The sequence below is a fragment of the Macrosteles quadrilineatus genome, unplaced genomic scaffold (assembly GCF_028750875.1).
Source record: "Macrosteles quadrilineatus isolate MER2022 unplaced genomic scaffold, UCM_ALF_1.0 Scaffold_1__1_contigs__length_201487025, whole genome shotgun sequence".
In the NCBI taxonomy this organism is placed as follows: domain Eukaryota; kingdom Metazoa; phylum Arthropoda; class Insecta; order Hemiptera; family Cicadellidae; genus Macrosteles; species Macrosteles quadrilineatus.
This window is the reverse complement of record NW_026542594.1, coordinates 119,124,837-119,139,578: the sequence shown is the minus strand read 5'-3', so window position 1 is coordinate 119,139,578 and position 14,742 is coordinate 119,124,837. Positions and strand designations below refer to the sequence as shown.

Here is a 14,742-nt window from a genome sequence, read left to right as displayed (position 1 = left end):
TTCATCCTCTTATCTGCTTCATTTATTTCATCAAATGTAACGCTGCTAACAAGGGTTTGCATTTACGTACGTACTGGATTTAGGAAGGCAATTCATATATTTTTTTAAAGATTAATAGGCTATCCTATACGCACCTCAAGGTTATTCTGACAAATAGATGTATTTATTGTGTGTATTTATTTAAATTGGGTGTTATCATGAAAACAAATAGTCTATAATAGTAAATAAAAAATAAAAATAAACTTGCAATGATACAATTGCATTGTGGGGTGGTTTTTGAGCAATTATGATATAGGCCTGATATAGTTTTGATCAAAGGTAACTCAGAAAGTAACTTTAGCCAGACTAGGGCGTGGAAAGATTATTGGGCCTAGGGGCGTCAAAATGGTAAATCCGGTCCTGTATATAGAGTACCTTTTTCACGAGTGCCTTATACAGTAGGCCTACTCTATTGTTGATGTTGTATGTTTGAAGTAGAGCTACCGTGTTACAAGTTAGTTGAGAGTTGGCGGTGTACAGACTTGTAGCCCACGGTCTTATAACTGAATACAACAGTAGACTGACCCTTCTACACATTGTCTAGCCACCTATAATTAGCTCTAACGTAAGATATTGTTCATTGTAGGGTTGTGTATCAACCGATAACTATATATTGCTCTCGTAGGCTCCCCAATTTAAGAATGTATTAGCAAATTACTCCCAATAATTCCAATAACTTGTAATGAAGTGTTAAAGAAGGCCAAGGTTTGGTATCGAAATATGGACAAAAACACCAAACACCAGAAAAGGTACTCGGTGACATGAAGGAAAAAGTACTGAGGGAAAGACCTGAGGGAAAGCACCAAGAAAAGGTACTCAGAGACCAGAGGGAAAAGTACTGAGGGAAAGTGCTCAGGGAAAAGTGCGCAGGACTTTCGTTGGGTACTGGGTACCTTCCCCCACTCTCAAAGCACTTTCTGGCCCTATATAAGGAGCATCCTTGGGGGACTTCGTCAGTTGGGCCTCCGGGCCTGCCCCCGCCGGTAGGCGCCACCGGTGGGTCCCTTCCCCGCACTAGAGGCGTGTTGAGCTCGGTGCATCCCATCCCCGCACTAGAGGCGTGTTGAGCTCGGTGCATCCTGTCCCCCAGCACTAGAGGCGTGTTGAGCTCGGTGCTTCCCGTTCCCCAGCACTAGAGGCGTGTTGAGCTCGGTGCATCCCATCCCCGCACTAGAGGCGTGTTGAGCTCGGTGCATCCTGTCCCCCAGCACTAGAGGCGTGCTGAGCTCGGTGCTTCCCGTTCCCCAGCACTAGAGGCGTGTTGAGCTCGGTGCATCCTGTCTCCCAGCACTAGAGGCGTGTTGAGCTCGGTGCTTCCCGTTCCCCAGCACTAGAGGCGTGTTGAGCTCGGTGCATCCCATCCCCGCACTAGAGGCGTGTTGAGCTCGGTGCATCCTGTCCCCCAGCACTAGAGGCGTGCTGAGCTCGGTGCTTCCCGTTCCCCAGCACTAGAGGCGTGTTGAGCTCGGTGCATCCTGTCCCCCAGCACTAGAGGCGTGTTGAGCTCGGTGCTTCCCGTTCCCCAGCACTAGAGGCGTGTTGAGCTCGGTGCATCCTGTCCCACAGCACTAGAGGCGTGTTGAGCTCGGTGCTTCCCGTTCCCCAGCACTAGAGGCGTGTTGAGCTCGGTGCATCCTGTCCCCCAGCACTAGAGGCGTGTTGAGCTCGGTGCTTCCCGTTCCCCAGCACTAGAGGCGTGTTGAGCTCGGTGCATCCCGTCCCCCGCACTAGAGGCGTGTTGAGCTCGGTGCTTCCCGTACCCGCACTAGAGGCGTGTTGAGCTCGGTGCATCCCTTCCCAGCACTAGAGGCGTGTTGAGCTCGGTGCATCCCGTCCCCTGCACTAGAGGCGTGTTGAGCTCGGTGCTTCCTGTCCCCGCACTAGAGGCGTGTTGAGCTCGGTGCATCCCGTTCCCCAGCACTAGAGGCGTGTTGAGCTCGGTGCATCCAGTCCCCCAGCACTAGAGGCGTGTTGAGCTCGGTGCATCCTGTTCCCCAGCACTAGAGGCGTGTTGAGCTCGGTGCATCCAGTCCCCCGCACTAGAGGCGTGTTGAGCTCGGTGCATCCAGTCCCCCGCACTAGATGCGTGTTGAGCTCGGTGCTTCCCGTACCCGCACTAGAGGCGTGTTGAGCTCGGTGCATCCCGTTCCCCAGCACTAGAGGCGTGTTGAGCTCGGTGCTTCCCGTCCCCGCACTAGAGGCGTGTTGAGCTCGGTGCATCCCGTTCCCCAGCACTAGAGGCGTGTTGAGCTCGGTGCTTCCCGTCCCCGCACTAGAGGCGTGTTGAGCTCGGTGCATTCCGTTCCCGTACTAGAGGCGTGTTGAGCCCGGTACATTCTGTTCCCGTACTAGAGGCGTGTTGAGCCCGGTACATTCCGTTCCGGCACTAGAGGCGTGTTGAGCCCGGTGCAGCTGGTTGGCGTGTTGAGCCCCAGCATCCATTTTATTTCAGTTTAAGTCCCCGGTGGCCAAAGGAGCTGCCTCCCGGGACCATGTATCCGTCTGGAGGTGGATGAAGAGGCCCACCTCCACTATTTAGAAGAGAGCCGTCTAGGAGAGACGGTAGTTGGCATCTGACATTGAGACTGGCGACACCTAGAGAAGCTGCTGCGTTTGGGTTCAGGAAGGTGAGCCGCCCAGCACTTCCCGAGATAGGAGTTGGCATCCGTCGGTGACAGCGTGAGGAGCTGCTACGCAAGGGACTACCTTCAGCCTAGCACTTTTTGAGAAGAGTCTGCATCCGACAGTTACTGGTGGCATCGAGTGGAGCTGCTGCGTTTGGGCTCTGGTTGGTGAGCCGCCCAGCACTTTCCGAGACGGAGCCAGTTAGAGGACTGCAGGAGCCGAGAGAAGGAGAGTTCCGCAGGAGCCGAGAGTAGAGGACTGCGGGAGCTGAGAGAGAAGGAGTCTGCAAGAGCCGTCCGTGCTGACAGGACTTCCACAGACTGGGCTTTGTCAAGAGATATAAAGATAAACTGTAAATATTGTATATAGACTCTATAATTAGTCCTGAGATAATAAATGATGTATAATCTATGCAAGTGTTCAGTCAATCTGAGTCCTAAAATCCCCGAAAAGGTCTGAATGCTGTACAAAGGTAAAAACCTGAGAAAGTACGTTACAAACTAAACAATCGTAGACGAACCACACTTCTATCGTCATCGATAGCTTTCAATTAAATACATATGATTAAATAGACAACTAATAAAGTATAAACTTGATAAATATCAGCAACTATAGGGGAATCAGTGAAATGATTTAGTTTTAATAGATCTCAGCTAATTAAATATCATTTTTCACAACGGCAGACGTAGCTAAACGACAGAGCAAGGTGTTGCCAGTGTCTAAAGATAACGAATAGCAGGGGGAAATCATAAATCTGCTGTTACCTTTAACATTATTTCTTAATTACTTTCTATTGTTATATAACAAATATTGTTAACAGTTATTTTATTTTCAATACCATTTCATTTGTGATTTAAGTCGTACTATGTAAAAAAGTGGGCTTACTAATAATAGCTATTCTTACATTCATTATATTATCTAAGGAATATTAGATGGTAAATGTATTACCTAGTTTGGCAACAGTACTGTGACTGTTACAGATTCATAAGTCACCCAATTAACACTTATCGCACTCAATGTATATATAAGTTATTTGTCTAATTAGAGGTGCTAACCATAAGCATAATGTTACACGTACTTAACCCTCATATGAAAATCATTTTCCAAGTAATATTAACAATTATTAATGTTTTAAAATATAGATACAAATGAGATATGGTATTGTGATATCATTAGGCTTCCCAGAAATAATAAAACCAGGATTTGAGCGATGCACTTTTTTAAAACGACTTTATACTTCATACTTCATGTTTGTGTTCTTTTACAATTGAAAATACAGAACAGAACTTTACAGACAGTAACAGTGTGCTGGCAAAGGTGATCTTAGTGACAAAAGTGATAACTTATTGAGGGTCTATTGAGCTTTCAGCACACAAACACACTCCTGCATCATTCAAGGAACGTCCTTCAGTCCCTACATACTTGATACAGGCTCGTCCCCAAAAGTAAAACCAAACTCTTTACGTTCAAACGCGTCGAGCTGCTAGACAATAAACTGACTCTGTTTCCACGTACGCCACATTCAGATACCGCAATGGTGTACTGAATTACTCAATGAAACATTTCACACCACCTAATGATTATATACTTTGATATATACATTTAGGTCTTATTAATCTTATTTGACAAACTATCACTATACCTTTTCATCTATAATTTAAATAAACTGTCCACCTACTGTTACAGATCTATTAGATCAGATAGAAAACGAACAACCAGTATCATTCGCCTTGTAATCCTGCATTGTATATGCTCAAACTATTTATTGGAAAAATACATTTATTAATTACATCCCAACAGAAACAGTGAAGATTTGCCAACTTAAAAGAGTGTATTTAACGAAATTAATTTAATTAAGTGCATGATACAAACGATGTTAGTAGGATTCAATTCTACATGCACTTTTTAAGGATTATTATCCTTATTAACACTTATTTTGAATTTGTACAAACTATCTTATTAGATATGGATATTTTACTGACAATTGCTACTTTTTTTATCCAAGCAAATGAAGTTCCTTAAAAACTGTATTTGGTTGATGACAAACACTTTTAACATTCATATTAAGATGGCGATGGCTAATCCTGTAAAAACAAATGTTTTTGAAATTTCTTGTAGTGTTTTGTTAAAATTATGTAATATACCACCATAAATTACGTTATAAGAAATTCTAATAGTCCTGAACTAGTAAATTACTCTTTACACTGTACTATGAGTATGACTCTCTTGATCTTTAATTTGCATTTAATCTGTATAAAGTTTTATAAGGGGGTGGTTTCTACTCTTACAGGCGAAAATAAAACAGGAGATGAAGCAATTAAGGGCTATAAATAATAATACAGACGAGGCTATCCGGATTAAGATCTTGTTCTCTAATCTCTCCTTTAAATTTCATAAATTATTACTTTCCAACATACTTTACAGCCTGATTCATTTATCCATGGCCCTTATATTTTGGTAATAAGACATTTCTTTTGAACAATCTCAACTTTCAAAGATTTTTATAGTAGAATATGTTTTACATTTTAATAATAAAAAATAATTTGGTACTCGCTAACAGTAACAAGGAAAATGTGCAGTGATTGTAGTCGTGAAAATAGTAATACAAACGTTAAAGGATGAACCACTAATCCTGCATTATCAATAAAAAAAAGTAAATTTTAAATGATGTCAGTTAACTTATTCGTGCTAAACAAAGGCTCATGCGTATGCTATTTTATTGGTCGATTTCACACCATTCGGCGTATATTCGTAGGGTTATGTCACCAGTTAGCGAGCTCAAGTAAAGCACACAGCAGTGGAGCCAACACCATCAAGTCAATAGCCATAACTCACAAGTCGTATCAGCTCAGTGGTGCCACTACACAACCAGGTAAACACGATACAGCCTAAACAAGCATTGGACCAGGCGGTAATGTGTCTGAGAGAAATCATACCTACCTTCGAGGCTGAGATAAAACAATACATTGTGGCACCTCTAAACCTGACTAAAACGATAGTGTATTTAAACTATTGTGAAACATTTCCTTTGAAAAATAATAGCTGTTCATAAAATACACCCCACATTACAGAATGACTAAACTATTAGACTCAGATTCAGATTCAGATTCGTTATTGATAATTAAACACAACTGTGCCATGGATCTTGTCATGCAAAACGCAATAAAATACAACGACCAAAAACAATACATGCAAATGCAGATCACTGTTACAAGCGTAAGATACTTATAAGTCCAATAAACAAGTTTGTTCTATTACGAAATGTTTATCACTTTGACAGTTTGATTTTCTCTGCAGGTGTAGGAGAAAAAATTACAACACAATGTGTATTTAAAAACAAAGGTTGTTAGAGAAGCGTTTGTATCTCGCATGCAGTATATGTTCACGAGTAAACGTGGGGTGGGGAGGGCTGAATCGCCCTAAATGTTGCAGGCCTGTGTTTTTGTGCCTTGAAAACTCAATACCTAATGAATAAATGATTACGCATACCAGTCCCTGTATTTTACAACGTGTATCAGCATTTGAAGTTTGTAAAATGGGACTTATAAAACGTTCATTATTTTAAATTGCTGGATCGGATTGTGTGCAATTTTACGTAAAAAGTCAAGAAAAGCCTACAAAAGGACATGTAAAGGAAGAAGTATTTTTTCAACAAAGTATGAAGTCACCAGCTGTTAGTGGATTGTATTGGTTATGTGGATGATTGGCAAAGGTTATTTAATTTAATATGGGTTTGAAAGTCTGACAAACATACATTACAAAACTAATTATTTGTGAAATCTCTAAAGCCAGCAATTTAATACTTGATTAATCATTGAGTATAGGGTGATGTAATGAGAGATTACACATTTTCATGTTCTGAAACATGATAAATATTGCATCAATTAATTAACTACTATGTTTATAACATCAATTAAACTATGCAATTTCAGTATACATGGTGCTATGGAGTAGCCACACCACGATTTTACTATAAAAACTTCAAATAAATATTAATTCTTTGCAAAAATATAGATACTGCCCAGAATAACGTTCTCTTTATGGGATATTTCCTATGGGGCTACTTAATGTTTGAGGTTTTCCAAAGTCATCCCGAAGATTTGCTCGAACTGAAGCAAAGAATTGCCCAGCAAATTTAATGAATTTCTGAAAAATGCTGGACCAAATATCGTATTATTAATTTTATAATTGACCCAAGGAATTACAAGGATGTAACATGAAGAACATTTTTAAAACGGGATGATAAAATGACACAATCAAGTTAAAATGGTGTAATATAAGCTTTGTTTTAAACTGGTATTCATATGTATAGTATTCATAGTACTAAATGTGGACTCTTTATAGTTGGGACTTTTCATTGCCTCGCCCTGCGAAACTGCGAGTTTATTTCACAGAGTTGTGTGTGAGAAATAGTGTTTTTTACTCATGTAAAATCGTATTGAACAATAAGGACCTTAACCTTTCGTATTTATGGTACAGTGACATGGAAATTGAATAAGAACTATCACGGATAGTTTTTCGCCATTTTATTTCTAATTAAGTAATAAGTATGTTATTTACTATGCATTGATGTAAAAAAAACATTAATTTTTCCATTTAAAAGCTGAGTATTGATGCTCAAATTAAATAAGATTACAATCAAAGTAACCAACAGTATTGTTACAATTCTATCTGATTCCTATCACCAGTTCCTACGTAAGATATTCCATAACTTGTATATGAGGATAGAGCTTTGAAGTGATCAAGTCAAAGCAGTGTAGGGTGTCCAGGAGTTAGGGTTACCAACAATAAGTAGTAGCCCCAAGATGTTTGCAACTCTCCTAAACTTATCGGAACTCCTACAGCCCTGTGGCGCTTCATAAGCATATCTTAGGTAATTTACCGGGCTAACTTATGCTCTTACTTTACAAAATAGGGCCACCTAGTTTACCAGGTAAATTCCGTGACAAACTATGCAGTCTATCGAATGTTTAGGCTGCTGCTCCTTTACATCATTGTTTACTAAATAGTTTGGCATTTCTGACCATTTTTGGATTGTTTTACAAAAATTAAAAATTGTCAAAAATTAGTAAGATACCGTAGCTGTGTATAGACAGTCAGAAGGCATCGGTATTAAAAGAAAAAGGAAGAATATTATAAATAGAACATTGTACGAACTCATTTGATATTTTATACAAACGTTTCCAGCAGGGAAGTGAGCGGTGCCCAGCTAACCATGCAGCGCCCTAGATTACTCCGTAAAAAAGTAAACACATGAGTCCGGCTGACAAGCCAAACCGCGCTCCCTCCTAAAATTACTTTCTATTCTAAATATTGCAAATACTCTCTATATTTACTTTTTATGATTAAAATATGTATCGACCTTTTACTTTACAGTATAGCTTGAGTGGAAGAGGTTGATGTTCATCGAAATGTTAATGCCGTAGTTAACTAGTATGCGGCATATTAAGTAAATGAATAAATGTGAAGTGCCTTTTGAGTACGTTAAGAGGATACATTTTTATGTGTACAGTTTATCATTTTTAGAGAAAAGGGAGATAAGTGTATGTTCTTTGTTAGTTTAAATAGCTATTTGACATCACAATTAAAACACTTAGTCTTTAAAAGAGGGGAATTGTTAATTTAGGTAAGTGAAGGTTTGTTTCACTATCAAACAAATGACTATTATTATTTATTGGCTAGTATAACGTAATCGTTATGTATTTTTATATAACTTATTATTCAATTAATAGGATTTATTTATATAGCCTAATATAATACGATTATGATATAAAAAACAAAACTGTTGTATAAATACAGTACAAATTTACTAAATGGGTACTGAGTTGTTTAGACTAAAAAATACTAATTTTAGTTTCATACGACGTGTTGGTGTTGAGTTGTGACTTGGATTTTTGGCGTCTATCTTAGTATTTGTGTTGTAATAAGATTATACAAACAACTTACTGCTTGTATCCTGTTTAGGCTGCAGTCCTGGCGACGTCACCCAATTCACTTTCATGTCCTGAAACATAAAAAATGCATTTAATTTAAATCATAACATAACAAAATGGTTTTCGAATTTGCAATAACTACTTGAAACCCAGATTGCTTGAAGTATTTTATGTTTTATTCGATGGTTACAGAAACATTTAACCGTCGCCGTTCATTATAAAGCTTATGTGTTTTCATTAACTGAAGACCAAAAGGGAATCACGAATAAAATTCGTATGATGGTTTGATGTTTGTGTGAGTGGAATTTGGCGGTTGCCCACGAAACATTTATAAGTGTTGTATGTGTTTTTTTCATATTGGTTATTCATAAGCATCCTCCCTTTGCCAAGTCCCTCAGGTTATGAAAATCAAGAACGTCATATACATAATTTTACAAGGTTTCCATTAACGTTACCAAAAATCGCCAGAAAGATTATAGATGTTACCTGATTAATTCTGGGTTTTCATCTTGGAAGGTTTGGGATTATTGTTGTTACGGTTCACAGACACTGCAGTGATGACTCTTTAATATGTTTTGACAAAAATAACCACATTTATCCACTACAAATGAGTTCTCCATTACAAGTGTCTGAAACCTTTAGTTGAAGTAATGTTATGAATAAAATGGGGTTAACGTCTGCACCTCAGTTTGTCTATGTGTTTGCTCATAATTTACGCATATCTCCTGAACCAACTGGGCTGTAATGTGACACAAACTTATACCACCAGTCCAGTCACCACTTAACCCCTTCGAGTGACGCCCTGGACACACAAAGCTTCTTGATGGATTTTAGTTTCTGGCAACTAGGGAAACACATAACGTTTCTGTGTATCTTATTATATTTAAAGTTACTTTTTAATAACATTGCTATTTAATTACAACCACCTAGCTGGAACAAAGTTGGAACTATTCTGTAGAGCTAAGTTAAGTTTCGAAGTAATAACTGACATGTAACCGTTTTATATATTAGTTTTTAAAACTATATGGTTCTCCTATTTTTACTCATCCCATTGCGAAGCACGACCAAAGTAACTAGTTCGTTAACAATAATTATAAAAACTTGGCGTCTAATATTATTAGTGGTTTTAAAGGACTGCTATTAAACTACATGAATGTAAAGTTTTATACACTCAACATGAAACCATTGACTATATGTACTCATACTACATTTGATCTGCCTTAATATAGTGTCTAATGTATATGTATATTTATATATATAATCAATGATGAAACTCAATGTCAGTATCTGAGTGCGTTTCCTCTACGCCCTAGCAGCAAACAAGGAGGCCTTGCATACTGGATCAGCTGAGTCCATTAGTGTTTCCGGCAGTAATGCAGAATCCTGCCCCAGGGAGCGCTACTGTCGCTTTTCTGTTCAAGTCTTTAGTGATATTTAACTTTTTATCCGATAAAAGTACATCCAAAAAAACATCATAGTAAATAGTATTGGCAATGTATCCTTCGGGCAACTTGGATGTGTTGATCTTGAATTTTTTTCTGTGCATATTTTAATATGTTATTGACATCAGGATATCATTTTTAGGTTTAAATGGTTTTATTCTAGCTTGTATGAATCGATGTACACTTAGTTTCGTTTTATGGATTGGAATCATTGTCTTAACAGGTAATGTATCATCACTAGGACAATGAAGAGCTTCTTATTATAGAGAAGTTCATCCGGTGTTGTGATTATAATCTTAAAAATTCATTCATGAACAACAACAGATAATGTGTAGTGTGTAAAATATCAGAACACTGTATATTTCATATCACGCGGTCAAATATTGCATTTTATAAGTAGAACAATAAAATAATACATTAGTTAACTGCAGAGTGTCCATATCAGTTAAGGTAAATCTCTCTTTTATCAAGAAGCGATTGTTTAGTAGAGGCATGCTCTGCCTGGGCAAGACACCCTCGCAATGAAGATGGATAAGGAACACGGGAAACGGTCGAGGTTCCAGACGAAATAACTAAATCCATCTTACAACTGTCTTCTGTCGTTGGTTAGGCGCCCAAGTGATCCCAACCTTCCGTCTACTTGGACAAACAGCTACTCCTCATTACTAAATATTTCAAAACTAGGACATTTATGGTTATTTACGTTTATTGTAAATGATTAGTGCAATGCAATCAATTTTGATTCATTAATACCAACAGGACTTGTTAATATCAAGGTATTGGTTTAGGCATACTAATATAGATGTTTTATTACCATGGAAGCGTCTACGGTTAAACAATATGTCTTCGCTGGCAACAGTCACTAAATATCTTGCTACTGCGATCGTTTGTAACAAAGTGTATAATTAAGGATTATTTTTATAAATATATTTTATTTTGCTGAGCAGTGTCAATGTTATTATACACAATATATACAAAACATTGCAACAACCTATAGCAATAATGTAATCATGGACACTGGTCTGCAAAATCAATACATCGAAAGCTTTACATTCAAGTTATATATGAACTGTGAGTTTAGAAACCTCTGGTGAAACAATACAGTTTTAAAAGAAATCAAATCTAAGTTCGCTTCATTATTTTTATTATTATATAAAGATTTTAAAAGCCAAACACTATATTCTAAATCAAACACCCTTGTTTGGCAAACATTTTAGTTTTGTTCTTACAGACATAGGTTTCTGCTTAATAATTAATAATTTTAGTAGTTACATAGTTACACTGTATGTTTACGTAATATAGATACGTGAAAACCTTTCACAAAACATTTAAATTTGAATTTCAATAAAGAACATTTAAAAGGCTTCTAAAACCTGCTTTGATTTTGAAAAAATGGTTAAATTTCCCTGTTTTTTAGTAGTGACTTCTATACAGTATACTGTACCCCTTAATACGCATGATAAAAAATCTCGTTTTGTATATTTGAGTGATTATGTATCAATACTTTTAAAATAAAAAACACATAAACAGATCGCTAACAATGTAATACTAGTTTTATTATTTTTTCTGAGCTGAAATTAGTGCTTCTGTGAGAAACATGTAGTTAAGCCATCACCACAAGCAACAATTACAAGTAACACGGGTTAAACCTGATACCGCACTGCAGTCAACACTTTCCCTTGTTGTCGAAATCTTCTGCTTCTTATTTGACTTCCTTTGTTTGAGTTTATACACACAGCGATCTCGTTTCAAAGTAGCTTTTCTTTTTGTCCAAATCACCGCAGCGTTTGTTGTACAATCTAACAAATTATCGGAGTTTGTAGTTTGACAATAAAAACTAAATCAGATCTTGTTTTGGGTGGTAAGATTTTTTCTTTTCACATTTTGAATGAGAAAAATGAAAAAATACACATTGTAATTAGAGATATAGTTATTTAAAAATCAATTTATTGTTGTATTACTATGCATTGTGTAATGTATCACGTTTCTAATAACTTGTCGTCATTATTGTAATAAACATTGTTATAAGCTAAGTACTGAAACTGCATATTCATCATTATCCTTACTTTTTCAGAACTTTGATTGGAATATGGCATTTTTGTAAAATGGTTTAAATTATCTTGTAGATTTTTTGAAATACTAATTTGCTTGTATACATCAAGGCCTGGTAAAAAAAAAACAAGTTTTTCCCCTTTTATAAAAGGATAAGTTTCATTTCATTTCATTTGAAATAATTGTATTTAATATAATGTTTAAATTGTTTACCTATTACATTGCTACGTGTATTTGTATATACAAAAATATTATAAAAGAGTTGGATATCTTTCACATCATTAGTATCATTAACTTAATGTTAACAGGAGTCGTATTCATACATGTTGCGCTCTACACTGTTCCTCCTTAAACACGACGTGGTGTATTCCAATAGTTTCAGAACATACCCGAAACTCCCTTAACATTCTTTCATCTGACCTACGATCAACCCAAGAGTTAGGATCTACAACCGAAATACAGTAGCCAGTTTTTATGTGTTATCTCAACATATGATTATGCCAAATATTCAAAATATTTGAAAAAATAAATAATGATTATTGGACTGTTAATTATTTTTGTAACTGCTGATGGGGAATGTACTTTTTTTAACCAAAACTAATAACCCAACAAACAAGTTATTTTAAATAAGTAGTGTTTAAATGTTATTAATAAATATATACAAAGTTTAAAAAAATACATTATGCCTGTTATAGTTGAAATGTTGAATGACATATTTTACAACTAAAAACCTACCGCTTTAAAATATTTGATATTAATTGAATATATAAACAGCTATCTTCAGTTTCTTTACAGTACCGCAAATTAATTTAAAAATTATAGTTGATCAGATGTGCAATGCACAATTCGTTTTACAACTTTAGTTTATTGATAGATGGACGGGTATTTGCATTCAAGTCACTAACCATTTTTAATATTATTTGAAATTACTATTACCTTCAGACATAGTGCAAGCAAAGTAAGATTTGAAGTTATGGTTTAAAAAAAAAATTCAAAATATCTGTGAAATCTTGTATTACAGATTATATTACCTAAACCGTATTCTATGTTTCAATTATTAATTGATAAAAATCTTAATTTTTAAAATGAAAGAAAATACAAAGGCCTAAACCAGTTACGATTGCTCAAGAAAATGTCCTGGGTAAAAAATTGTTTTAACATCAATGTTGAATAGTATGCAAACCAAAAAACATTTGATTTAAACATAAAAGACGCTTTGATTCCATAGTTGGGTCGAATCGAGTGTCAAAGGTTTGGCAATATAAGATTGTGGACTGTGACACGCTGCGAGGAGACAAAGAATTCTTCTGACGGAGCCTAATATTGAATGGATCAACGTCACTCCCAGTTGTCGTCACATTATCTAACTTTTTGTTTTTGTTTTGGTTAGCCTATATATTGCGTTCCCAGCATTGTAATATTTTAATATTTGTAAAAGTTACGATAGTTTTTACACCATTTTTATAATTAAAGGCTCTAACATCCTACTCCAATACAACATAAAAGAAAAGAATAACATACACTAGGAAGAGAATAACATACATTTCTGTTGTAGGAGAAGAAAATGTTTTTGACCTAAAGTTTTAGATTTTTTTATAGCTTCAAACTTATTTAACATTATTATATGACTAATAATTAATCTACAACCTCCTATAGTGTAGCATAGATAAACTTCGACTGTTAACTATAAATATAGTAGTTAAAGTGCTAAATTAGTATTACTTCTCATTAAAATAACAAAGAAAATATGCAAACTGGGTTTTGATTAGAGTCTTACTGATATCTAGCTCTGGTCCAAGTCTTATTTAGTTATGTATATTATAATGTTATTCACGTTATGAAAACGCAGTGGTTACTGTAAACACTTCAAATAATATGTAGAATTAATTTTAAAGAGATTTGCAAAATGTTTATTGGAATTTTTTTATTTGCTGATAAATACAAACAAGAATAGAGTGTACACTAACTACCGACTGGCTAACCCAGGCTTCTATTTAGAACAATTTACATGATGTAAAATTGTTTAAGGATAATAAACAAAAACTTCACATAATTTTCTTAGACCTTTTTTTGTGAGGGACGACATTGCGGGACCCAAAAAATATTTAATAGTATTTTACTAATATTTTACTAGATCACATACAAAGTTAAAATATCACAACAATATTTTTCATTTATAATGTATTTTTTGCCTTATTTCTTGTAACTAGCTATACTATCTACTAAATTTAATTAAGTAACTTATTAATTTTATAGTTAACTTGTTTATGTCAAATTCCCAGTACCACATAGATCGGTCTAGCGAGCTATTTTAGGAAACAATACGCCTGTTTATCCGACAAATAACTTCATAATATTGTTAGCTTTATGTACTCTAGAACCGAATAAAGTCAATAAAAATCTAGAAATCAGTTGATGGCAAATAAATAAGGTAAACGTAATATACAATTAATTTGTGAAAATCTTACTTTTCGGTAGTATTTCCACTTGTATGCTAGCTTTCAGGCTTCCTTAATAATGGTATAATTCTCCGTGTCCTCAGTCACCTTCACGTCACATAATTTACCTACGACTTGGCGTTATTAAGCTAGTGCCAATTGGTATCTTCCAGGCAACAGGGTATATACATAAACAATAGAAGAACGAGTTTA

The 14,742-nt window shown here is 36.0% G+C and overlaps 1 protein-coding gene across 3 annotated transcripts in view; it reads right to left on the bottom strand.

Moving 5' to 3' along the window:
• Positions 1–14,742, bottom strand: part of LOC128983912 (nucleolysin TIAR) — a 557,066-nt gene that overhangs the window by 317,765 nt on the left and 224,559 nt on the right. For all 3 annotated transcript variants that reach the window (XM_054403178.1, XM_054403196.1, XM_054403205.1), the window contains one exon: positions 8,611–8,668. In XM_054403178.1, the coding sequence (XP_054259153.1) occupies positions 8,611–8,668 (58 nt within the window). The remainder of the gene's footprint in view (positions 1–8,610; positions 8,669–14,742) is intronic.